At 36.1% G+C, this 27,658-nt stretch overlaps 1 protein-coding gene across 5 annotated transcripts in view; it reads right to left on the reverse strand.

Annotated features, from left to right (window-relative positions):
- Positions 1 to 27,658, reverse strand: part of LOC138700088 (myogenesis-regulating glycosidase) — a 465,840-nt gene that overhangs the window by 15,593 nt on the left and 422,589 nt on the right. For 4 of the 5 annotated variants that reach the window (XM_069826407.1, XM_069826408.1, XM_069826410.1 and 1 more), the window contains 3 exons: positions 22,159 to 22,250; positions 5,042 to 5,201; positions 2,479 to 2,613 (listed from right to left, as the gene is read on the reverse strand). In XM_069826407.1, the coding sequence (XP_069682508.1) occupies positions 2,479 to 2,613; positions 5,042 to 5,201; positions 22,159 to 22,250 (387 nt within the window). Of the gene's footprint in view, positions 1 to 2,478; positions 2,614 to 5,041; positions 5,202 to 10,452; positions 10,633 to 22,158; positions 22,251 to 27,658 lie in introns of those variants that run through there. The other variant, XM_069826411.1, reaches the window with a different exon arrangement.

Here is a 27,658-nt window from a genome sequence, read left to right on the forward strand (position 1 = left end):
AACTCGATTATTTTTTAGGTGGGGGCACATGAAAAGAATTTACTGCTCCCATTGATAGAATGACAACAAAAAGGAACACTAGCAGAAGAATTTTTTTAGTGTCCTGTTTTTAAGTCTGGAAGATACCATTATGATAACTGGAATAAGTTGTAATTTATTATGTCATTATACTTCTTAACTATAGATTATCTAATAGATATTATCAAATAAAATGTGAAGTAAAATTATCATGAAATATTTACATTTTTTGCTGTAACAATCTTTCAAAGTTTCCTCTTTTGTTTCTTAGTGATTTAACAAATTAAAATTCTTTAAAGATTCGCAATAAATACAATATAAATGTCAAAAACATATAGCAATATGACTTAACTTACATAAAACACCATTTACAAATTATGTGTAATTATTGCTGCCAATTCGTATTAAAAATACAAATTTATACTGATATTATTAAACTTGTTAAATGAACAACTGTGTGGTACCTTACCTAAGTGACTACAGGGTTGTTTCCGATCTCTGATAACGAATTTGAATGACGTCATGTGCGTCAGGAATCACACCGACAGCTGAATTGCAGCAAAAGGTGACAGACCAGTAGTGAGTGATTTCATAATCAGAGTGCATGGTGTATCACAGTAGCAATGCTCAAGAAAATCGAGTTTTTTTTGGGAGGGTTACATTACAATTCTTTCTGATGCCAAGTACAGTTACGTGAAAATCATAGGTAAAAGGTAAAGGTAACCCCGTAACATGCCATGAAGGCATTTGGGGGGCATGGAGGTAGAGCCCCATGCTTTCCATGACCTCGGCACTAGAATGAGGTGGTGTGGTCGGCACCACGCTCTGACCGCCTTTTACCCCTGGGAAAGACCAGGTACTCAATTTTATAGGAGGCTGAGTGAACCTCGGGGCCGTTCTGAAAGTTTGGCAACGAGAAAAAATCCTGTCACCACCTGGGATCGAGCCCCGGACCTTCCAGTCCGTAGCCAGCTGCTCTACCAACTGAGCGAAAATCATAGGAGCCTGCAAAAAACGTAGTTTCGTTATTTCCAAGAAAGGCATCTTGTGTATACCTAATAAGACTGGCAAAGCTCGAATGGGATTAATTCCAGAGTGGAAAGAGCAAGCAAATCCACATCCCAGTACAACTGGCCGCACCCCACGAAATGATACAAATTAATTCCATTCGAGCTTTACCAATCTTATTAAGTACACAAAAGATGCCTTTCTTGGAAATAACGAAACCTCGTTTATTGTAGGCTTCTTTTATTTTCACTTAACTGTACTTGGCATCGGAAAGGGTCGTAATGTACCCCTTCTAAAAAGGCTCGATTTTTTTGGGAATTTCTGCTGTGAGTCGCCGTGCACTCTGACTATGAGATCTCTCCCTACTGGTTTGCCACCTTGCACCACAGTTCAGCTGTCGTGTGATTCCTGACACACATGATGCCATTCAAATTCGTCATCAGAGATCGAAAACAACCCTGTAGTTTCGATGGGGCTTAAAACTATCTTCATATTCCTAATCTAGTCTAGAAGTTTGAAGATGGCATAAAGTTCCATCGAAGCAAGTCAAACCACACAGTGTCAACATTTAACACTGTGAAGATATTTAAGTTGCTAATTTAACAAGTTCAATAAAATCATTAGTAATATACAAGAATTAAAAGTGCGTAAATCAACAACGAATAATGCACACATATATTACATTTCACTATAATCCTCTGCAAATTGTTTTCAGTAATTAAACACGACAAAGTCTGGATAGGGAAGAAAAGAACCTGACTAACTTGGGATTGGGATATTATAATGCAAATAACTTCCACAGCTATGGAAGAATCAGATTCATTGTTTCCTAACTCGAGCATCAAAAACTGTTACAGTCTCATGAGCATATATCTGTGCAAACAGAAATGTTGGACGAGGGAATGAAAGCAGATAATTCTGTCAGGAAACTTCTTCATTTAGGGACAAGATTCCCTTATATCTCATAAACCTATAACATAAATTTGCTAACCTTACTTTTCGTCTGAAGAAAGCTTCATAAATATTTTTATCATTGCTTGGGTTTGAACACAAAAACCTCTGATTCAATGGTAGGCCTAAGAATATTCCTTGGTTAGACTGTAAGAAAGCTAAGATACTTTTCTGCAACGAAGCTTATTGACTATCAATTAGAAAGGTATAAGATATTTATTATAATTTTTATTTTCTTTTATTACAAAAATTTTAATATATGCAAGAGGTTCGGAAAGAAACAAACTTAACAGACAATATGTCCGAAAATACTGAAACTCTTTTAACATAAATGTTGCTCTAAATCATTCAAATAAGAATATGGTACGTTTTTCTCGTCCTAATCAGTAGTGTTTATCAGTTATGTGTGAAAGCAAGTCACTGAAATAATAACCAACATTTGTCAGAGCGAAAGTACACCAGTCTTGCGTATCTCTATTATAGCATAAATTAAGTATTTACCTGTAGAACTTGTTGGTGATAAAATACATATGCAAAACCAACAAGAAAAACTATGCAGAGGAACAGAATTCCGACAAATGCACGGAGTTTATATTCCTGCGGTCTCTTCTTCTTCAACATAGCTGGGAAGGACAGCTGAAAAAAAAAAAAAAATGGATAAATATAATTTAATCAGTTGAAGAATAACTTCTACATTCAATAGTTTCCAGTATAGTGGTTTTGTGTCCAGTCAAGTCTTTCCATCCCCAAAAATCCCATAATACATGTTTTACTATTCTACTACATGAAATATATAAAGAAAAAATATTGTGACACTACAAAAGAAAATCAATTAAACACTTCTTTAGGAAAATACAACATGTTTCCAGAGGCCTTAAATCCGAAAAGTAATTTTTGACATAATATCTATGTACAATATTTTCTCCTAAGCTACTGAATGCTTTTGTCTTATTCAGGTCAATTAATTCGAAATGATGCACAGGGAAGAGAATAACTTTTATTACAAATATTGGTCTTTATTTGGAAAAATATCACATAATGATGATTTAATCGCAATGATGTTTGTTTGAATTTTTATAACAAAGTGACAACCAAGAAAGTCTCCAATAGTGATTGCTTAAAAGAAAGTATACATATCAATGTAAAAATTCGTGGCGCTACAGCCCATGAAGGGCCAAGACCGCCTAGCCGGCTGCTGGCCTCACGTCCACATACCGAAGCAGAGGTGGACGATCATCCAACCAGAATGGAGGTATCGTGTGGTTAGCACAATGATCCCCAGCCGTTATAGCTGGTTTGCGAAACTGGATTTTTGCTACCCAACGTAGCTCCCCAAGTGCATCACGATGCTAGGTGAGCACCAGTCCCATACACTGGCCGAAATTTCATGAGAAAATTTCTTCCCCCATGAGGACTTGAATCAGCGCACATTCCGTAATGCGAGTCCTAGGCAGGATGCCTTAGACCACGACGCCACGATATATCAATGTGAATTTGATAATATTATAGCATAGAAAATTCGTATATCTCGTTAAAATCAGTTCTATCAAAATTATGAAGCAGCATAAAAGTTCTTCTTCTTCTTCTTTTCTTCGGATGGAGGTGGTTTTCTCTTTTTTTACAGTTCCAATCATTTCTCTAATATTTCTCTTCAGTTGAAGTGGCAGATGCACGAGTTGCTGTCTTTGAAGTAGATACTTTCTATATAACTTTTTGCCGAAGGTTTGTAGGAATGTCAAATTGAACAAGACTGTGTTTCAGTATAATAAAGCTATTGATTCCTACTATGTTCAGTAGCGTGAAGAACAGAGTTAGAGACCACCAGTTACTAGTCCTTACATTAGAAGACAGATAGTAAGAATAAAATAGCACATTGAAATAAATGTATGAACTGCACATACGAAAAACTACAAATTTCAGAAGCTATAAAAAATTTATACGCCAGGTCACAACTAAATTGGGTTGCGTAATTAGTTGCGCATGGTCAAAGTAACCAGACCTGTACAGAAACAGATACGAATCAAATTGGCCAATAGCAAAGCAATGAAAACAATCACCACTTATTTTGGGCAATTCGAATGAAAGGTACAGAAGGGTTGAATGGTAGAACTCAAGTAACCTTGAAGCAGGAGTTAAAAGTTTATCACACACAGTTGAAAAGACTGTGTGTGATCTCTGGAGAGTTAAAGAAAGTATTTTGAATGCAATAAGTTGTAGCCTAAAATATATGTGGGACCTAACTTATTTTACATACCAATTTTCATAGAAATTAATTTAGCTACTATCAAGTTAAAAAACACACAGACAGAAAGAAATTTAAAAAATTCGATTTTCGGTCTGAGGATAGTTTATTATACATACACGCAGGCACCAATTATTTTTCCAAAAGCGAAAATTACCAGAAAAATTTAGGTTACAGTTTTATTATCAATATAGATTTATCAAGTAACTCATACAATGTAAATTTTAATGAATATTAGATTATTGCTTTCACATATTCTGCTGTATTCATTATTTCTACACATTGATTACTACGACAATTCTGTACTCCTGCACACTAAAAAAACTATGCATTATCCTCCACTGGATTTAAACACATGAACCTCAAGTCCAAAGTCTAGTACCATAACCATTAGACCACCACCTAAGATGACTTCCCACTGTAATTTAATCTAATTTAAATGGACATGAGAGTCTTTCTGGTGCTGGTGTCTACTAATTCCTTGGGTCCAAAACTTACAATTCGTCCAAAATGCTATAGGCTACAATCTAATGAGATGTCCGTTATTAGTCACATATACTACTGTAATTTCCCTTAAAACTGATCATTACTGCTGAGTTAAGCATGTATTGTGAAAGCATGTGCAAAGCACTGCTTATTTAAAAATGTTAAAATTAATTACTATTAAAAGCCTCTAACAAAGTAATGTCTTGTATACAATTTAATAATTCTTATGTTTATATATCAGTGCAGTGACTAAAATCTTATAAAAATATATGGATTGAACTGACAGCATAGATGATGTTATATTCTTTTAATTTATTACAATATATGCATACTTACTGCAAGCTTTTCTTTAAGCAAACTGGAAATGCTGTTGATACTTGTTATGGAATTTTGTGGAGATTGATCTTGACCATCACAATCAATGAAGTCATTTCCATTGAGTTTAAGTGACGGAGGTGGCATAACCGACTTTCTTCTGGCGTTGCGAAGAGGAACTCTAAAACAGGCAAATACAGCCTTATACCTACAGTTTATTACGAAAACCATTGTGACTATTGCACTATACTAGTTGCCATATTCTGTTCAGGAAACTAAGAATTATATCCCAACATTCAGAGAAAAATGTATGTTACAGCAAATACAACATCTATGGAGTCTTCAAAGTATGAAACGTGTGAACAATTCTTAAACTCTTCTTTTTTTTAAGGAGGAGGGGTTCGAAGGCTTGCATCACAGCTTGAGGCTTATTGTGCTTACCACTCCTGTTCTGTGAATGATATATGTCGCCGAATGGTTGTACTCTTGTACGAATGTAGCAAGATGCACTGTTACCTTAACCTGAGCTATGGTAATGACGACAGTGACATTTGAATAAATGATGGCGAAATGAATCCGAGATCCAATGCCAAAAGTTACCCAGCAATTTTGCTTTGAGTGAAGGAAAACCTCGGGAAAAAATCCAACCAGTAACATGTCCCAACCGAGATTTGAACCCACTTGTTACAGAGTCAGACATGCTGTCACTCCACAGTGGTGGACAATTTTCGAATTAGAATAATGAATAAACATATCCATTCACTCCAACAGTGGCAGACTGCTTCAGAGGCACATTTTAATATCTCAGAATCAAACTTTCAACTCATTAGCTATAAATATAATACAGTATAATCATCTGTTCTAAGATATAGCCAAGAAATTAAACCTATGATACAAATAGACCCAGCTCTTCTAATACTTGTTCTCTGAATGACAAAACAATCATAAAACAAAGTAGTGGCAGAAGGAAGAAAAAACCGAATACAACAGGAATGCCTAACCTACCTGAACCAAAAGCTACTACAGGCAAAATCTATAATACATTGTGTAAATACAAAAAGTGATTGGTACCAAGGTTAGAATAATAATGGATATATATTTATATAGCGATTTTGAGTTGACTCTCCAAAGCAGTCTCTTCCAGTTGTTTAAATAAATAAGCACTTAAAATGTTTGTAGAATTGTTTAAGTATGAACCAATAGCTTAGATGTCACACTTGTAGCAATAAATGGTCCTTTTATCCTCAACAATTAAATGACAAACATCTGCATTCTTATAAATACAAAATCGGATCAGTAAACACCGACGCATTACAAACCTACTAACTACTACTAAATACAGGGCAAAAAAACTACACTAAACAAATATTTCTCTTGACAAAAATTTTAGCATCAGAATTCAAATGATACCAAGAGGCTGTAATATACTTGAAAATATAGATGACACATGGTAATACCACAGAATGCTTCAGAACTAATGTTCAGAAGAAAACTGAAAACAATTATTCCACTATCAACAAAATAAATAGATTCTACCAAATGTAGAGATGGGCATGGAAACATTCAGATTTCAGAAGAAATATTAATAAAAATTCAAGTATCTTAATTTATGAAAATAAAGGGCAATTTTCCAAATGATATCTGGCATGTGACAAGTGAGATTCAGATGTTTGATAACTAAATATATTTTCCGTCTGAATGATTTATGAAATTATTTACAAAAAAAAAATAAATAAATAAAATAAAAAAATACAATAATTAGTCATTGTATTCAATGTCATTTAAAACAAACGTTTTCGTCACACAGCATCATCAGGCTTAAATTACAATTACAATATTTAATGTAGAACATATTACACATGTGTAGCAATATTTAGTATATGTAAATTAATAATTACAGTTGAATAAAACATGAATTTAAAATCAAACATATTAAAATAGTAGTTGCAATATTGCTATGCCACCCTAATTACTATAATGTTTATACATGGTCATAAGTTAAAAACATCATAGACATTGTATAAATATAATGAAACATCTAATATTGTATCTAAGGTAAATATTATATCATTCAAATCATTTATTAGGATATGTGTATTTATTTAATTTATATTAATTGCATTAATTGTGGAATGTTGTTTTTACACATTCTAATATAGGCCTATCATTCAACAGTTTAATGCTATATGGACATAAATATAATTGAATATGATCATGTATGTGTTATTATTGTAGTTGTAATTTATTTAACCATATTAATTCAATATAATTCTAATGTTTGCTATCCTGATTATTTTAAAGATATCAATATTGAAAAATTAAACTTGTCATTCTACTGTTTGTTTTTTCATAGTATATTTCGTACCATGTATAGACAATTTGAGCAGTTGACATCAGGTATAGTGCCGCTCCTAGGCAGTGCTAAAATTTGCCATCTCCACTCCTCCCAACTTCCACAAACAATTTATAAGCAGCTTTTATACAGGTCATGTTTAGTTTAAATTAGTTTTAAATGAAATGTTATAATTCTGAAAACAATAAATTATTGGAATCAAAATACATGCATTTTACTTGTAAATCATAAAGATTTTCTTTGCACTTTCTTCACAGAGAAACTATTCATGATGTCAGGTCGTTCCAGACATTTTAAAGAAACATTACGCAATATCTGGAGTCTTTTTGTATCTTCAGCCTCCCAAAGGCTATGAATTTCTCCTTTTAAAACAATATTTCAGAGCTAAAGACGGGAGATCTATCAACTGAAGTTCTGTACGAGCAGCCATATTATTTTCTTGAATGATCTTGATTTTTCTGATTAAGTCCATAGTAAATAGGAGAGGACTATACACTGTGATATACAGAAAGGTCTATTAGATCTCTAACATATTATAATGGATGGATAGAAACACTGTTTGTTCCAGTTCGTACAACAAAGTTCGAATTGAAAAAATCTCAGAAGCATTTGTGCTCGCGAGCACTTTTTTACTTTCATGATGAGAGTACTATGTCATTAAAGGAGTACTATGATGCTCACGAGCACCAGGTTGAGAATCCCTGCCGTAGTGTTGCCAAACCAAGCGTGTTGAATTCTGAATGTGTCTACATTAAAAGAAGTGTGATGAAATGAAACACGTCCTAAGGGTAAAATGCGTCTTCCAGGCACCCCAATCTCAGAAGTGGGTTACAAATAAGCCATTGCTAGGAGAGACTAGACGTCAAATGACAATCTGGGTGCATTAGGGGGGGGGGATAACTAAACATACGCATGTTTAATTAATATTAAAATAATTTCACTTTGATATCATTATATCACACGTTAAAATTTTATCTCTGAATGTCCTCTCTGTAAAGATGGAATGGCTGTTATGACTCTAATAACAATGTTAAACTAGGCTATTTTGGTAATTTTCAAGGAACGGCAGCTCTTCCTTCTTCACATACATAACTTACTTACAAATGGCTTTTAGGAAGCCCAGAGGTTCTTTGCCGCCCTCACATAAGCCCACCATTGATCCCTATCCTGAGCAAGATTAATCCAGTCCATACCACATATTCCACCTCCCTCAAATCCATTTTAATATTATTCTTTCATATACATCTTGGCCTCCCCAAAGGTCTTTTCCTCTCAGGTCTTCAAACTAACTCTATATGCATTTCTGGATTCGCCCATACATGTTGCATGCCCTGCCTCAAAAGTCTGGATATTTATGTAGTCTCCATAAACAAGTAGCTGATGTAACTCATTTAATTTCAAACCTTCTCTGGTTTCCTGGACCTTTCTAATGGCATATTCTAGAACAAAGTTAAAAAGTAAAGGTGATAGTGCATCTCCTTGCTTTAGCCTGCAGTGAAACTGATCTGTATGAACTCTGCTGTATGTTTCACCGAGACAACTATCCATACAAATCTAATATAACCTAATTTAGGTTAAGTATGGTTTGTTGAAGAAGGAATCTGAGAAATCTTTCTTTAAAATTACAGGGACATTATTTCTATTTCAACCCATTCAAAAGTTGGAGAAAAGGTATGTGTGTTAGAATGACAAGTTTTTACTTTCTCTCTTTAACGGAGGAGGGACCCGAAGGCTTAGATTGCAGCCAGAGACTAATTGTGCTTCTCACTCCTGTTTTGTGAATGATGGGCCTACTTTTAGCCCAATGGCCACACTCTTGTACAAGTAGTACAATATGCCACACCATGAACTTGACCCGAACTATGATGATGATGATGATGATGATGATGATGATGATGATGATGATGATGATGATGATGATGATGATGATAGTGAATTAATGGTGGCAATATGCGTCCGAGCTCCTACACTGAAAGTTACTCAACAATTTTGCTTCAATTGGTTGAGGAAAATCCCAACCAGGCAACTTATCCCAACCCAGGCTTGTTCGTTTCACAGCCAGACATTCTTACCATTTCTCCACAGCAGTGGACATTGCAAGGTTTAACGTCTGTATGTCTATACAAAGACCAATCTCGTGTGCCCCAACCTCTATATCAGCTACGAAACAGGGAAATGAAATAATACTTCTAGAAACAGTCCATTTTAATGACAAATCACTATACACGCCTGTTATATTGTAGGCCTAAGCATCAATCTTTCTTTGTTATGGGTTCGATTTTTAAATTGTGTTGTTTCTAAATGAGTTTTTCAACAACTGGATTCAACACAATTGTGACTAGATCATTTGACGTCTATATAATTAACAGTTATTATTCATACTATTTAACTCGCTAATTTGTCTGCAAGTTTATCTATAGTAGTAGATGTAGGTTCTCTATTCTAAACTCTATCCTATCATGAACAAAACATACCAGTTAATAAGTTAAGTCACAAAGCTTCTTACTGATTATGACATTTCATAGAATGTAGGCCTACTGAAGCTTCTAACATAAAAGGGATGTAGTATGTAGCCTACATTTAATAGAGAGACCATGAATAGATATTCAGTGTAGGCTACTGCCATAAGCATGTTCAAACGATTACTTAACAGGCACAGAATTCAACAAACAAAAATAAAGAAATAAAGCAAAATATTCTGTGCCTCTATAAGATGTTTAAAAATAGATGGTTAACTATTTGCAGTTTTTAACAATACAATTAGGCTATTTTGTAAGAAAACAACATACGTAATAATGTACGTATGTATAGCTCTACTGTATAATCTCATTTCGGGTTGCTGTCATACTTGACACAATTCCCAAGACCCTCTCTTAACCTCAAAATTCACATGTAATTCTTATTACTGTAAGTACATAACTGTTGTTTATAAATTAGGTAGGTACCATTTCGAGATACTATTGAAAATTAAAACACCCAGCTTTTTAAAGTATTAAATCCGTGTAAGGGTGGATATTGCTGACGATATTTCATATTACCGTACTATATAATCCATTAAACATACTCATGTCATAATTACCTAACATAAGGTTACTCCATTTAATGAGTACAATAGGCCTCCTTATATTTTACACATCATATTATCAACTGCGCTGTGTTATCTGGTCTCTTATTAAATTTTCCGAGTAAATACCATGACCTCATTTTCTCTTTCAGCAACAAGTCTCTTCACTACTGAATGCTCCTCCATTTACTCCAGCTCCTGTTACTCAAGGCAAGGTTGCCAGATTGCTTTCACAGAAATTCGCAATTATTTCTTTAAAAGTCGCCTTTTAGAGGAAACAATTGCTCAATACTTTAATTTCACACTATCTTCTATCTTAATGAGAGACAAAAACCCTGTTCATTATAATACCTACGACATATAGGTATGTGGCGAAGATGTATAATACATGTAACATCTGTCAATTCGTTAATAATAATTCATGAAAATGTTACTTCTTTGATACCGAGATCTTATACTTGCTCCTTAGGATATTAGTGGCTATGACAGTCGTAATAATTGCAGTACACTTTGTTCTGTGAGGTTGGAGATAGATGTAGAGTCTTTGAAAAAAGCTTTGTCGCACAGATACTTTGTAAGTCCCAGAAAGGAGGCAGTGCGCATGAAACAACGAAACAAAACTAATATTATTATCTCAGCTAGTCATTCTCTTGTGAACCAGGTCGCTCGTCCTCTGATCATGACTTATAAAGTATCTGTGCGACAAAACTTTTTTCTAAGACTACATTCATACACTTGGACAATTTAAATCAGTAAGTTCGCTTAAATGATAAACAGATTTTATCGCGGTGTGACTTGTTACAAAACTGTCAACTGAATTTCAAATTTTGTTAATGAATTAGCAACTGGAAAGACATTTGAAAGTTTAGATTGGGAGATGAAAGAAGCTGAATTTTGTTTGTATTTTGATGAATCTGTAGGCCTATATTGTTTTCAAATCTTGTTTTTGTGACCTTAGTTCCACTCGACAGTTGTTACTGTACTTTTCTCATTTTCCCATTGCAGTTATACAAAATATTAATACTATCGCAGAAAGAAATATTACAAAAAGCAGTGTGAAAGGGGAAATGATAATCTCATTGTTTATAGCCATCTTATCTTTCTTATCTTGTAAATAATTAAACACAAAATAAAAATTAATAACTTTTTAAATTGATTTATTTTACGACGCTTTACCAACTACGATGGTTATCTAGCGTCTGAGTGACGCCGAAAGCTACCCATTTGCTCTTAATGGGTTGAAGGAAGACCCTGGAAAATTATCAACCAGTTAACTTGTCCCAACCAAATTTGAACTCGGGCCCACTCGTTTCACGATCAGACATGCTAACCGTTACTCCACAGCGGCGGACAATAAGTAACTTATAATCACTATTCCTGTAATTATAGACAGATTTCATACAAAAGGAATTGAAACATATCGAAAAGGAGACCTAGTACAATTTAAAATGAGTGTACACCTTAAAGATGTTGGCGAAATATCGCTACGGAAAGTTTTATTAAGGTGGTAGCGATGGCATCTTGAAATTCTCTGTTAAACTTGTATTTTTCCCTCCACTTTACAAAGGTTTTCTGAATGGTGTCACTCGCTCCAAAGAAGAGACCAGTAACTGTGATTTTTTAAATATTGTACTTGACTGATAGAAACGGAATGGTGGGCTCCTAGATTTTCTTTTTGTCATCGTTCACTTCAAATCATTGAGTGGCTGAGTTTTAAAATCTGATCGTAGGATAAATTATTTTGGATGTTTCTTTATTTCTATTTATAGCTATGATATTGTGGCAACCGTCTGGATTGTTCTTCTTGTCGCGTCGGGGAGTGCGCGCGCATCCAGCGAGAAGGAAGGGAGGGGGACGAAACTCGAGCTTCGGTAGGCGCTGTAGCGCGGCGCGGAGCGAGGGGAAAGAAAACTACGGGAGGCGCGGAGCGGAGAGAGCAGGGGAAACCTCTAGAAGCGGAATCCTCTCGTAGATTCGGAAAGCCACGCGAATCGAAAATTCGAGAGGTGTTTTAGTAATAAAAGCGCGAGCAGTCTTCGGCACTCGGCAGTGAGTTAGTCTTCAGTCAGCTTCAAGTCTTGAACAGCAGCGAGCAAGGTGAACCTGAGTTCGATGTGCAGTGAACTTGAGTGAGTCCGTAACTGTGGCAGTATCCAGGCGAGTGCAACGTATCCGGAGACTTGGGTTCGATGTGTAGTGAACTGTATCTGGAAGGCTTGGGTTTGACGTACAGTGAACTTGGGTGAGTGAGCTAGAAGAACTAGCCAAGGCGAACGAACTGTGAACTGAGAACTGACAGTTTTGTTCTGCACATAGTGCTTTGTGAACATTGGTTGAAATTAGGAGTACATTGTTGTTCTCAATAATACACGTCATTGTCGTCTTGTGGAGTGCAATAACGACTATTGTGTTGCTATGTTGAGTGGAATACCCACTGTTGTAGGCTGAATCACCAACAATAAAAGTCACATTATTGTTGACGGGTGTGTGGTTAAAAGTAGAAATAAAAGTTACAATATCGATACTACGCTTGCTCCTCAGGGCTGTAGTTAGACATTTTGTCGCCCGGGACAGTGTATATTTTGCGCTCCGTTCTTGATTCATGCAGAGCAGTGTATATTACACTGCTCTGGATTCATTGCAATGCAAACAGTCAATTGCGTCATTACTTCGAAAATTATAGCACTCATAAATCATGTGTACTCAGTTTCAAGCCGAGGTGTTCCGCTCTTGGAAGAACTGATGATAAATTGACAGCCATACAACATGATTAAAATTTTTGGGAAATTAATTTAACGCACTTTTTACTACGTTATACTTATCGGAGGAAATAAAATGTCCCTATCATTTACTAAGAATTAGTGCTGCTCAGCAACTAGACTACAACCGGCGGAGGAATCGGAGGTTACGAGTAAGCTCTTCACCGGTGAGTCCCCCTGAGTGGCGCAGTTGGTATAGCGTTGGCGTTATGTGCCCGAGGTTGCGAGTTCGATTCCGGCCCAGGTCGATGGCATTTAAGTGGTACTGTCCGTTACTCAGGAGAAGACGAGGGGCAAGAATGTGACCTTCTTGACTATCGCTGTTGATTATTATAAACATCACTCAGATAAGCATCCCAGTATCCAGATTATTACTCGTGCAGGAAACATGAGTAACAATGCGTATGGAAATTAAAGCTAAGTTGAACAGAAGGAGACTTAATGTTTCCGCTTACTACATTACAAATATTGACGTGTTGTCGTACGTTATCTGTTCACATCCCTTACCCCTCAGTCCGCTCTCGTCTTCTCCTGAGTCACCGACAGTAGTTGTGAGTGAGATAAAATGGCACTGGAGCGGGTATCCGACACATGGAAATTCTTTCATGTAGTTGAAAGTAATAACACAGTCGCACGCTGGAAACTTAAACGGTAAGTAATCTTCATCTTACGATGTTTGGTGACAGTCGCCAGTATGAAAGGATAATTCCAAGCCTTTGGGGTGAGACGAACTCGATAGCTCAGTGGTAGAGCGCCTGACCGGAGAACAGGGAGTCGCAGATTCGATTCCCGCTCGAGGTTGTGTAATTTTTCTTTCATACCATGGCATGATTGTGACTATAATAGTATTTAAATTCATTAAACGGTAAGGTTTAATGTATGCGCAACACATCCTAGATAGCGAAGGTTCAATTTTTTGACAACAGAAACCATATTTGGGACATTGTCCGTGACAAAGGCAGAAACACTGTACCTGGATATTTTAAATCTCCTCGATTTTGAAGTGATATCTGATCATAATCATTACTTCAGACATAGAAAAATTCGAGATTGGCTTCAGCCACAACAATTATTTAAATTTCGAGAATAATTACTTACATATCGAGAACTTCGAGATGGTTTTCGGCCATAATAATTTACATTACACCCGTAGAACTTCGATTTCTAGTCATAACTGGAGAACTTCGAAGCTATTTATTATTACGTCACATCTGGAGAGCTTTGAGGTAGCCTCCAGCCATAATAATTCACATTTGAAGAAACGCTACGCGCAATACAACCCTAAGAACTTGAAGGCGGACTCCAATCTGTAAACTATATCATATCTTCAGAGATCAAAGCCATGACTACAGACATGAAGGCCACATCTTCTGATCTGATCTTCACGACGTTCAAGAGCGAAAAATACTAAGTACTTCACATTTCGAGAACATAAGTGAGTTGTCTGTCTCTGTGTGCAGAATTTCTGATTTAAGCCGAATGTAATATCATTTTGATAGTATTTGTAAATGTTGAGTGAACGACTCCTCATTTTCAACTTAGATTTATTTGTGTTCTCCTTATTAGCGAGGACAGGCATGCCGGTAGGCCTACATCATTAGCACGAATCTCCATTATTATGACCTTCATACATCATTTATTTATTTATTTATTTACTTATTTATTTATTTATTTATTACATCATTCTTTACTCACGTCATGGCGGATTAGATATATTCCAGTTCTTAATCCTCCATCATCCATCATACAATGATTACAAATTAACAATGCATATGGCAACCTACAAGTATATACTAATTACAGTATCTGTTTAATATTTTTTATTATTAAAATACAATGTAGGCCTAATACTATTACTTCTACGTTTATTAATCTAATATATTTTTTTCTAATATATATAATTCCCGTCAACATATAATAATAATAATAATAATAATAATAATAATAATAATAATAATAATAATAGTAATAATAATAATAATAATAATAATAATAATAATAATAATAATAAATATAGTGAATCCTTATATTTGAAATCATTAACTTTAACTTTTTCTTTTTTATTAAATGTACTTAAAGATTATTTTGTTATTTGATATAATACCTTTAGATAGGCCTACATTAATTATATACTTCTCATAGCTTATATCGGGTCCAAATATTAAACATTTATAACCCTATTTCATTCTGAGTCTTGACCTCTCTTCCCATCTAATTTGAACTGTATAAAAAAAATTTTCCTAATTTATGCAAATTGCTAGAGTTTAAGGGACTATTCATTTTTTTACATGCCATCATAGCGTTTATGTTCAAAAAAATTGTCATCCAGCCAACTGTTTCTCAAATCATTTGTTACCGCACAATTTAAAGCTATATGTATTGCATCTTCTGCTAGTTCGCATAACGGACATTTATCTTTCTCTATGTTCCCTCTTTTATTCTTGAGCTTCCATATACCTAACCTCCACAATGTCATTCCTATTCTCTCTTCTCTTGAATTTAATCTAATATATTCTTCCTGTTCCCAAAAAGTTTTAACCTCTCTATAGTACTTTAGTGATCTTAGGTCTTTAATATTACGAAAAATATCTTGTTTCGAAATTTCGTTTGTCCTATCTTTTACAATTCTTCCAATAGTCTTCGTGTTTAGAGTCCCTAGTTCTCTCCATAGCTAATTTAGACCTAATGTGTTTATTTCTAATTCCAGATCTTTCAACCAATTCGATTTCCAATTAGCGGCTTCCATACAAAAGATATACTTTTACTTAATCGGTGAATCATTCATTAACAAAATATTTCGGATTATGTAGCTTATTATTTAGCTTTCGTGTGTTAAATATTACAGTACCTGGTTCACTAGTTTTAGCCTGTTATGGGCCATCTTCATAACTGGTTGGTGCTGGTCTTGGCGCCTTTTGTTTGCGTTTCGTGTGGTGTGTTTGTGTAGTGTAATGTGGAGTCAAAGAGTGTGTGTTCTGAAATTGAGTTGTGTATTGAGATTTGGATGTGTTTTTGTGGTCTATATTCTAGTGTGTTTAGTTTCTGGCTTTTTGGTTCAATATGCAGAATTTCCACGTTTATGTTTATGTCGCTGTAGGTGTGATATAGTGTTAAAAGTTATGTAATCAAGATGTATAAACAAAATATTATCTAAATATTTGATTTTTCTCTCTAGACTTATTCCCAGACTCGTATCGATCCCCATCTATAGTAGCGCTGCCAGGTTAGAAGCATTCTCCAGTATTAATAAAAATTTTTTTGCATATTTTGGCTCTTACTTTATCGATGTCTCTGCTAGATAACCTATTACCTATTATACATTATTTTTTTATTCTACACCCCAATATTCGGCCATTTATTTAACCTTGACTATATTTACCAATGTCATAGTTATATTCGCCTTTATCAACAAAATCATCAATTTCAACAGTGAGGAAAGAGTCAGTCTCACAGCTGTGAGGAACCTCAATTAACACGAGGTGTTTATATGCAGAGGTATTCTTTATTCTGTGGTCAACAATCTCAAGTTCTCCACAGTTAATCGAACACGCTTCCGCTGGATGTGAAGTCGCAAATACTGTCTCTTAAGGTACCAATACAGAATTAGTTATGTTGTGTAAATCTTAAGGTATGTTTATGTATTGGTTAATAAATGAAGAAAATAACAATGATTGTACTATGTTATCCGTAAAGTCTCGTTACCATTAGGCTACAATCAATCATAACTCTGAACCCACATGATGCATGTAGAGAGGTGCGTTTTTTTTACTGAGGACAGAATTACAGGCATTATAACATACTTGAACAGTACCATTACCGTTCGAGGAGTTTCAGCTATCCATCCACAATTTTCCAACAAGGCGGAGCGCCCCCACATTGGTCTAATGATGTCCGGGATATTCTGCCCTGGAAGATGGATAGCCCGTGGAGGATCAATCGCCTGTCCAACGCGCTCTCCTGATATTTGGATTTTTCCTTGGGGTACGTCGAGGATTGTGTACACCAAGCTTTGTTCAAGGTACCCTTCACAGGAGGATAATTGAAGCTACGCAAGTTGTTGATGTTGAAATGCTGCAGCATGTATGGATAAAAATGGAATATCCCCTTGACATCGAACAGTACAACATCGAACAATAGATCGACTATTGATCACATTTTTGTATTCGACATATATTGGAGAAAAAATGGGAGTATAAGGGTACAGAACATAAGTTATTCATAGATTTCAAAAGGCGTATGATTCAGTTAAGAGAGCAGTTCTACATAATATTCTTACTGAATTTGGTATTCCCAAGAAACTAGTTCGATTAATTAAAATGTGTCTCAGTGAAACGTGCAGCAGAGTCCGTATAGGCCAGTTTCTATCTGATACTTTTCCAGTTCACTGCGAGCTAAAGCAAGGAGATGCACTATCACCTTTACTTTTTAGCTTTACTCTAGAATATGCCATTAGGAAAGTCCAGGATAACAGAGAGGGTTTGGAATTGAACGGGTTACATCAGCTGCATATTTATACGGATGACGTTTATAGAAAATTCACAATCTATTAGGAAAAGCACGGGAATTTTACTTGAAGCAAGTAAAGAGATAGGTTTCGAAGTAAATCCCGAAAAGACAAAGTATATGATTATGTCTCTTGACCAGAACATAGTACGAAATGGAAATAAAAAATTGGAAATTTATCCTTTGAAAAGTTGGAAAAGTTCAAATATCTTGGAGCAACACTAACAAATTATGACACCCGGGAGGAAATTAAACGCAGAATAAATATGGGAACTGGCTGTTATTATTCGGCAGAGAAGCTTTTGTCATCCAGTCTGCTCTCAAAAAAACTGGAAGTTAGAATTTATAAAACAGTTATATTACTGGTTGTTCTGTATGGTTGAAACATGAACTCTCACTTTGAGAGAGGAACAGAGGTTAAGGGTGTTCGAGAATAAAGTGCTTAGGAGCTACACGAGCTACATTAGTAGCAAGTTTTCTGCGACAAATTAATGTAGCTGGAATTATAGACTGCATTGAGTTAAATGGAAGCGGCCACACGGAGCAGTAAATGTAGCAAGTTTGGCGCATCCCAAGGTCGTGTCGCAACTCGAATGGGTCCGGGTCCATTTTTTCTGCGACATTTACTGCTGTTGGGTGGCCACACGTAGAGACATGGGTGGCTACACGTGCAGCTACAAATGTCGCAGCGATGTGCGGTGTTTCAGTATGTTTGTCATTTCGTTTACATATTGTAGCCAGGTCATTATTTCTTGTAGCCTGGAAGTATTTGACTTCTCTGCCTTTGGTTTTCTTCGCATAATTCTTGCATCCGAACACGGCTCAATCTGGCATTTTGTAGTTTTTAAATCATACGTAGAAAAACTTGTATAAACCTTTTTATATACATTTCTTAATTTTACAATAATAATAATAATAATAATAATAATAATAATAATAATAATAATAATAATAATAAAATAATAATAATAATAATAATAATAATAATAATAATAATAATAATAATAATAATAATAATAGCAAGCAATGAACAGTGATAAAGTCATTAATAAAGTGATATTCGTGTGTCTCTTTATTCAACGCAAAACTTTCAAGTTATTTAAATATGTTGTGAAGTTATTCTACAAAAATTTCCTCTCAGTAGACTACCCGCACGTATTAACAATCCTTTATTAGGAAACATTAATTTTAGAAACAACGAATAATTATAGTAATAATAAAATAAAACTTAGGGGCAAACGTCTGACATGTTAGGCCCATTCGTGACCAATAATTTTCCACCTTAAACGAATTAACATTGTTGTTAGTTACTGGGAATTTCTTATTAAGAAATCCATATTTTTAAACTTTAAATTTATATTAATATTTATTTCCGCTTTAGTAATTTCCAGAGGAGACTCAGCGAGCCAAAGAATATACAAGTCAAAATACTTTTATCTACTAAATGACAATAAATAAAGAATAAATATCATGCAAAAGAAAACAAAATAAATTGTAGTAATAAAATACAAACAGCCGTGTAAAATGAATGGCCATGCTTTAATTTTTTTAGGAATGAGATAGAAAGCGAAAATAAAATGTCATGTAAAAGACACACAGATTAAGACTTTAAAAACAGTGAAATAACAAATCAAAGTTATTCATTTTACAGTAGAGAATTACAATAATTTAGTAAAATGTAAATTTACAAATGCGTATGGATACACGCGTAAGCTAATTTTAAATACTATTTCCTCAATCTTACTCCTGTTTTTGTTACTTCACCAGAAGGAAAAGTAAATATCGCCACTAAGTTCTCTTCTGGTAATTGAATTTGCAGCCAGGCATATAACACCTTCGCATTTTATTCAGGCCTAATGTATTCAAAAATAAAACAAGTGACATTGATGAGTGCAGTGAAATTTGTCTCTCGAATTAGCTATAAGATATCGCAATTTGTACTACCCCGCTTATCTTATAGCGTTAGAATATCTTTTGTTTGTCAAAAACTTTATGAGACATGAGACTGTAACATACCCTAAGATTCACCTTTCAGTTTCCCCCTCCCCCGAAATTTAATAATCTGAGAAACGTGATATCACGTTTAAGAGAACGTAAACTCTGTTTTCTATTGGATAAGATGTACAATGGGAGAAAGGCATCTCAAATTTGAAGGAAACCCCATTTTTTTAATGGTTGAAATTCTCAGTATGTATATGTAATCATAACAATAGAATCAACTTGTGTTTATGAGGGAGTGAAGTAGAGAGGGAGATTGACTTTTAGTTGGGAAATTATTATCATGACAGATTTATAACAATACGATGCCAATATATATATATAACATATTTTGTTACTAACAATACGGTGCCAATAAATATTGCTTCGCTTATGTATAGTCCAGCTAAGTTGCCCTATTTTTTAACTCTCTTCAAAATATCTTTCTTTAAAAGTACATACATTTTTCTTCTTTCAATTTCGACCTAAAGAATTCTTCAATAATAAAATGTATACAAAAGCGTTCTAGCAAACCCTTCACAGCAATTTTGTTTAGTAAAAAAACGTACAATTCTTTTGCAGGACAGACGTCACCAATCAGTATTGTTTATAAATATTATTGTGTTATAAAGACATTTCCACTTTGAGTTGTATTTTGGGATATAAGGGTCAAGTTTAAATTGCCGCAACGTCCAATAAGAATTCTGCAAAACCAAGAAAAAGAGAACTTTTATGATAGATGTGTTTACTTATACTCTTTTCAAAATACCGTTCTTTGAGAGTACACATTTTTTTCTTTCATTTTCGACGAAAAGGTTTCCTTCAATAATAAAATGTATACAATAGCGTTCCAGTAAACCCTTCACACCGACTTAATTTTGTTTAAAAAAAAAAAAAAAAAAAAAAAAAAAAAACTTTTACAAGACAGATCTCTCAAATATGTTACAAACAGATTGCCTCTTTGAGTTGTGTTTTGGGTCATGTTTAAAACGCCTTTTTAATTGGAGATGCTTCAGAAATTCGTGTATTGACAAGGGAAGAGCATGTCTAATCTGTCGTACAATCCCAATGACCCTTCTACAGAACCACGAGAAATTAGGTCTTCATACAGCCTTTCAGCAAACCCTTCACCCACACCGTACTTCCGATTGTTACTGACGAACAATATTGCCTGTTGTAAAATCGACTCAGGAAAAAAGTTAACTTTATGGCACTGCTATAAATTTTCTTCTCATGCGCATTACAATTGTGTGTGACCGTAATAATGTACACTAACAACACACACAAAGCGACTTTGGCTTCATACTCCATCTCGGAAGAAAGCTTCCACTACACTACTGCTGAGTGCTGCAAAACGCAAAAGAACTAGCTACAAATGTCGCTACGTGTGGCATGTCATGTGACCACACGCAGCGAAATTTAACGCAGAAACTAGCAGTAATTATAGCGCCCGTGTGGCCACCCATTTTGCGACAATTACGGCAGCTACATTTGTAGCAGAAAACTATGGCCGTACCCTTCTAAGAGGGATGCATTTATAGGAGAATGGAGAAAGTTATACAACGTAGAACTACACGCATTGTATTCTTCACCTGGCATAATTAGGAATATTAAGTCCAGACGTTTGAAATGGATAAGGCATGTAGCACGTATGGGCGAACCCAGAAATGCATATGTTAGTTGGGAGGCCGGAGGGAAAATGATCTTTGGGGAGGCCGAGACGTAGATGGGAGGATAATATAAAAATGGATTTGAGGGAGGTGGGGTATGATGGTAGAGGGTGGATTGATCTTCCTCAGGATAGGGACCGATGGCGGGCTTATGTGAGGGAGGCAATGAACCTCAAGGTTCTTTAAAAGCCATTTGTAAGTAAGTTGTATTGAATATAATGTGCCATATATCTGTATAAGTATTTACAGTGTAATAATTGCAGTATTTAATCTGAATTGGGTTGTTGGAGAGCCGTTACTGTGGGTATGTGATAAGAGAATAATAAACACAATTCATGAGAAAAATTAGCAAACACCGATCAATGTAAGAGTCCGATCCATAACTAAGCAAGTGGTGTTAGGATATTGAAATCTTCATAACATTTTATTAAATTTGACATTCTGGCACGTTTCACGCTGATTTGTTGCTGAGCAATTTGTACCATAAATCATTAAGGTTGTTAAGCAACTAACACCAGATGATGAAATTTGGGGACACTTTATTTGTTTGACATTCGAGAATAAACGTTTCAGGTTAAAATAAAAATATTTTCTTTATCCCAAACACTCATTATAATGGCAAACCAAAAATAAACTGAGAAAATATTAAGTATTTCGATAATTCCTTGTCAGAATTCGCAGAAGTCATCCAGATGCTGTTGTGAGCCGAAGTTCATTGCTCGTCTTAAAATTATCAGCTAGTGTTATAAAACTGTAAAGACTGGTTGAACGTAATATAGAGGTAATGTGAAATGTTTCATACAAACACTTACTTGACAGTAACAGCCTCTTCTTCCGAGAGTCCGCCATCCCCATCCGTAAAGGTATCATCACTGGAGTCGTCGCCATGCCGTGATGATGTATCCTGAAATTAAAATTTGGATGTCAAATGTCAGGGTTTGTTTGCAACCAGACACACGGTCCAGATCTGCTTTCAAATCGTAATTGCAATCCTTCATTAAATTTAACATTAGTGAATCACAGAGGTTTTGAGAAGCAATAAAAGCGATGATAACCGAAGTAAGACATACGGCGCACAAACTTGAAGCTTACATAACTTGTTACCATCTGGCAAGAATATGGTTGCCTCATTCTTTGGTCACTCGGTCCTGTCATCTATATTCCACTGGAGGTTCATCGTACGGTTAATGCCGAGTGGTAAACCACCATTTGCTTACGACAGTCTTGAAAAAAATACGTACAAAACGACCTTGAAACCGTGACAATGCATTGTTCCACACTTCAGAACAATGGACTTTTGGGTCACCTCTCGTGTGAAATTAACGACCCAACCGCCTTATAGCCTTGATCTGACACTATGCGACTTCGTCTTGTTCCCAACCACTCAGAAGAAAAATCGCGCATATTGTTCTTGAACACTGCTGAAGCTGCGATTGAAACCTTCAACAAGCTGGTGTCTGAAGTGCCTCTAGAAAGGTGGATGCAGTGCTTTGATGACTGGTTGCCTGTTTTTTAATTGGTTATTTTACGATGCTTTATCAACTACTGTAGTTATCTAGTGCCTGAATGATATGAAGGTGATAATTTCTGCAAAATGAGTGCAGGGCCCAGCGCCGAAAGTTACCCAGCATTTGCTCTTAATGGGTTGAGGGGAAACCCCCAAAAAAACCTCAACCAGGCAATTTTTTCCAACCAGGATTTGAACCCTGGCTCGCTCGTTTTTATGGTCACGGATGCTAATCGTTACTCACAGCGATGGACCAGCTGTCTGTTCTATTGTGCCTTTATGTCTGATGTCTTCCTGCATTTCGATTGTCTCCACACGTTCCAAGATTTCTTTTCTGTACTCATAAATAGTGTTTATGGTGTTCGAGTAAAAATGCCATGTCATTGGTACAGGGAGAGAAAAATGTTTCCCTACTGAATGACTGAATGCTAGCCATGATATCCCATGTTGGGCACAGGCCTCCTGTCATGGGGTTAGAACCCCTCGACAGGGATGGCTCAAGTGTACTCGCTTCGTGAGCCAATCCAGGCGAGCTTGTCGTGTATAGCCTACTGTCGTGACATGGTTACTAACTCTGTTAAACTGTCCTTAGTCTCAGCACTTTTTTCTTTGTTCATTTTATGTACTGTCCACATAATAGTAACACCAGCACTTTGACAAACAGTGATTGCTATTTACACTATTTAACTAGCACTATCTCAACACTACTTTATCATTTACAAAATTTATCTCACACTTTCACAAATAATGACTTTACTATTTACACTATCTTAACACTAATTATGTTATCTATTTACAATGACCTTCCCTAGTTATTTCCCTAGTTCTTGTTGTTCTCGACCATTGTTTCCCCGCCTCTTTGGCAAACATGTCATACCATCTGAGCCGTGGTTTTCCCTGTCCGCTCTTTCCGACGTAGGAGTCCCACATCGTGACTGCATGGGTCGATCTTGTCTCGTGTAGTCTCGCCACATGTCCCCCTCCCCCAGGTCCACTTCGTTGTCGTGGCCCGTTCTGCTGCGTCAGTAGTGTTCGTCAGTCTTTGTAATGTTTCGTTTGTCATTCTGTCTCGTAGCGTGATGCCCAGTATTTTTCTCTGCATCTTCCTCTGGCATGTTTGTATACTTGAGCGTTGTCTCTCGGACAATGTCCGAGTTTGGCAGCCGTATAGCAAAACTGGGATTATAATGTCTCTAGTGCCTCTAACTTGAGCTTGCAGTTGATTGTCTTGTCCATCCATATGAACTTCAGGCTCCAGAACGCCTTCCATGCCGATGAAATAATTCTATTAATCTCTTTCTGGTTTCTTTGTGTGAAGGTAACCAGTTGACCAAATACACATATTCAGACACATTCTGAAATTCTGTGTCGCCTACTCTGATTGGGATCTCCTGTGCGTTTGTCATCACTTTTGTTTTCATGCTTGTTTTCCCCACTATCTTGTCTAAACATTGCTTCTCTGTGGAGAATTAGAAAATAATGTACAAAATCCTCCAAGCCTAACAAAAATATTCTGACATGTCGATAGATTTAGGCTGCATTTGCAATGGTGAGGTTTAGCTGATGGACGAGGCAGTGTATATATTGAGTATTTGAATAGAACTCTTTAATTATTTTTTGCACTCCATCAATTTTTTTATTGCAGCTGCATAACACATTTTTCATTAGTCCGACTGTTGAATTTTCTTGTAATTTCTCTATTATTGTTCTTCGTCACTTGTAATTTTAATTTAAGTGTAAGTCTATCGAGGTTTTTATTTCTATCTTTTCATGTAAAGGTCTTACAGAAAAATACCTACTTAAGTGACGGCACATTATTCCTTGTAACATTTAAGATGGAACGAGCTAACAAGACTGCTTGAGAACACATCTGAAAGTGCTCCTAATCCCTCCTAAGCACTGTATTACTGTCTCCCTTCATACAATATTTGAGGATCCCTGTGCGCATGAAAACAAGTTCTTCAAATTATTTTCGCATGTCGAAATCATCATTTTATGAATTGCTGAATTACGTAAGAGAAGACGTAACTGGTCAAGAAACCAAGTTGAGACAGAGTATTCCAGCAGAAGAAAAGTTAGTCGTAACGTTGAGGTAAGGCATATGAATTACTGAATCATGACCACAATGATTTTTAACAATAGAAGAAAACAAGATCAACTTGTACTGAATTGTTTAATATTTATTACACAAAGAAATTTTCATAATAATACATATAAACAATAAGTGAAAAAAACCAACATGATTTTTCTCGTTAACAGACTTTTCTTTGAAGTAGGGAAAGAAATTTATCAGAACACTTTCCAATGAATTTAATTTTGCACTTCTGTTTGAATACTCTTCTGATCTGCTGACCCACAAGGCAGGAGATTTCTCAACTTCACATAATAAAATCTTCTGTATTAACTTCGCTCTCAAAAGAATTCGTCAAATCTTCCTTCTTCGTATTGTTCACCGTTGTTTGAAGTAATTCCTCCATCGCACTGTTACCTGTTGTCCGCACTTCTTCACCCGTGAAAACACAAAATACGCACGAAGAACCAAACGACACAAACGTGCAGTCCGCGCAAACTGTATCTGCTGAGGATTTGTTGACAGGTCTGGGGTCTGTGCGTGCGCAGGCGAGTTTCATGCAATCAGTTTCATAATGTAATACGCTCCATTTCGGTAAGTGTAATAAACCATTTCGGTCAATGCCCGGGAACGGCTGCGTGAAACTTCTGTGTTTCTAAAAGCATCACGATATTCAAAGAAAACTCCAAGTTTATCCTCTTCGGGTCTTGATGACACAAATTTCTTGACCATGTGAAAAGCGACTTTTACGTACTGATGTGATTTTGTAATAGGATTTATTGAAGCTAATTGTTTATATGGCTCGTACATCACATAGAATTTTCAAGATATTTGTGAACATCTTAAATATTGTGAAGAATCTGTAGAACGGAGAAAAATTCTCTCCGGCACCTGAACTCGAACCCGGGTTTCCAGCTTTACGTACTGGCGCTTTATCCACTAAGCCACACCGGATTGAAGTTCCGATGCCGGATTGAAACTCTCTCATTTTTAAGTTCTACCTACTGTGTTCCCCTTTGTTGGCCTATCTTCGGGTTCGAGTCCTCCGTTCTACCGATTCTTCGCTATATGGAAAAGCAGAATTACTGCACTGAAACTCCATTTCTACTTCGGTACATCATAGTAATATGATAAAGAGTAAGTAATCTCTTTGTGATTCAAGACGGCGCCATGTTCCGTTAGACCCCGGCCACTTAGTCACTCGTAATGAGTGCACCTTTGTACTTGTGGTTGGACATTGTGTCTGCTGTCACACATGCTTTGACACAGTACACTTTGACACGGGCAGGCCAACAAAGGGGAACAGAGTAGGTAGAACTTAAAAATGAGAGGGATTCAATCCGGCATCGAAACTTGAATCCGGTGTGGCGTAGTGGATAAAGCGCCAGCACGTAAAGCTGGAAACCCGGGATCGAGTCCCGGTACCGGAGAGAATTTTTCTACGTTCTACCGATTCTTCGCCATATGGAAACGCAGAATTACTGCACAGAAACTCCATCTGTAGGCCTACTTCAGTACATCCTAGTAATATCTTAAATATTGCTGACACTTTAAAACAAAACTGAAAATCATGGTACCCAGATATACCAGCCTGTCCAAAGTAATTTCAAATTCCTCCACACTCGATATTCTTTTCAGCAGTTTTTCGCTACTAGAAAATCGTTCATTCACTTGGGATATGACGACATTTAACATTTCATAAAACACACTCTTGAACTGTTGTATGTTGAAACTGCGCATTTCACTGTGAGTTGGCAATCGTTCTGGTATAAGAAGCTCTATTTGTTCCACACTTTTGATTTGCCTTCTCCTTACTCACAATATTCAGTTTTTTTTTTTTTTGGAAGAATCAGAAGTTCTTGACTGTGGTTCATAAATGGTTCAAATTCTGAGTCTTTCCTCAGAGAATACAATGACATCTAAACATAGAGTACAAGTTTTATAGCACTGCTTAAGCGGTTAGGTACAGCTTACAGCAGTAAAATATTTGGAAATATTAAACCTTTTTTCCTCCATTACTGTGTCCTGCACAATAATGAAAATTGGTATGTGTAAAACACTGTCCTTCTGCTATATGAAAAAAATATTTTCACAAGTGGAAGAGTTAGAATATAAAACAGTGATGGAAGATTTACACTATCTAGTATAATTAGGTACGTTCCCTTGCGGTGGCTGAGTGATCAGACCTTCAGCCGACATGCAGGTGGTCAGGGTTCGATTACCGGCTAACCCTGGCATTTTTCATTGAAAAATGACACTTGTGACAGACATGGTAGCAGTTGGGGTTTCTCTAGAGTTCTCCTTTTCCCCCATATTAGGCATCTACATCATTCCGTCAACATTCCTCCAGTCCGTCATTATTCCATAGCATTCCCCGAATGCCGACAGGCGACGCACGGAAGGGCTGACCTAGGGATGAGTGGAGTGGCTTGCACGAAACTTGTACGTAGCAAACCTCTTTTTTCTCTTGGAGGGGAGATCCGAAGGCTTACACTGCAGCCTGAGGATGATTGTGCTTATCATTCATATTCTGTGGATAACTGTGTAGCCGAACGGCCGCGCTCTTATACAAGTATAGCACACCGCACTGTGAACTTAACCTGGGCTATGGTATGGATGAAGATGATAATTAATGATGGCAAATGAATCCGCGTTCCAACTCCGAAAGTTACCCAGCAATTCTGTTTCAATTGGTTGAGGGAAACCCCGGAAAAACTCCAACCAGATAACTTGT

Source organism: Periplaneta americana, chromosome 5 (assembly GCF_040183065.1).
Source record: "Periplaneta americana isolate PAMFEO1 chromosome 5, P.americana_PAMFEO1_priV1, whole genome shotgun sequence".
NCBI classification, from domain to species: Eukaryota; Metazoa; Arthropoda; class Insecta; order Blattodea; family Blattidae; genus Periplaneta; species Periplaneta americana.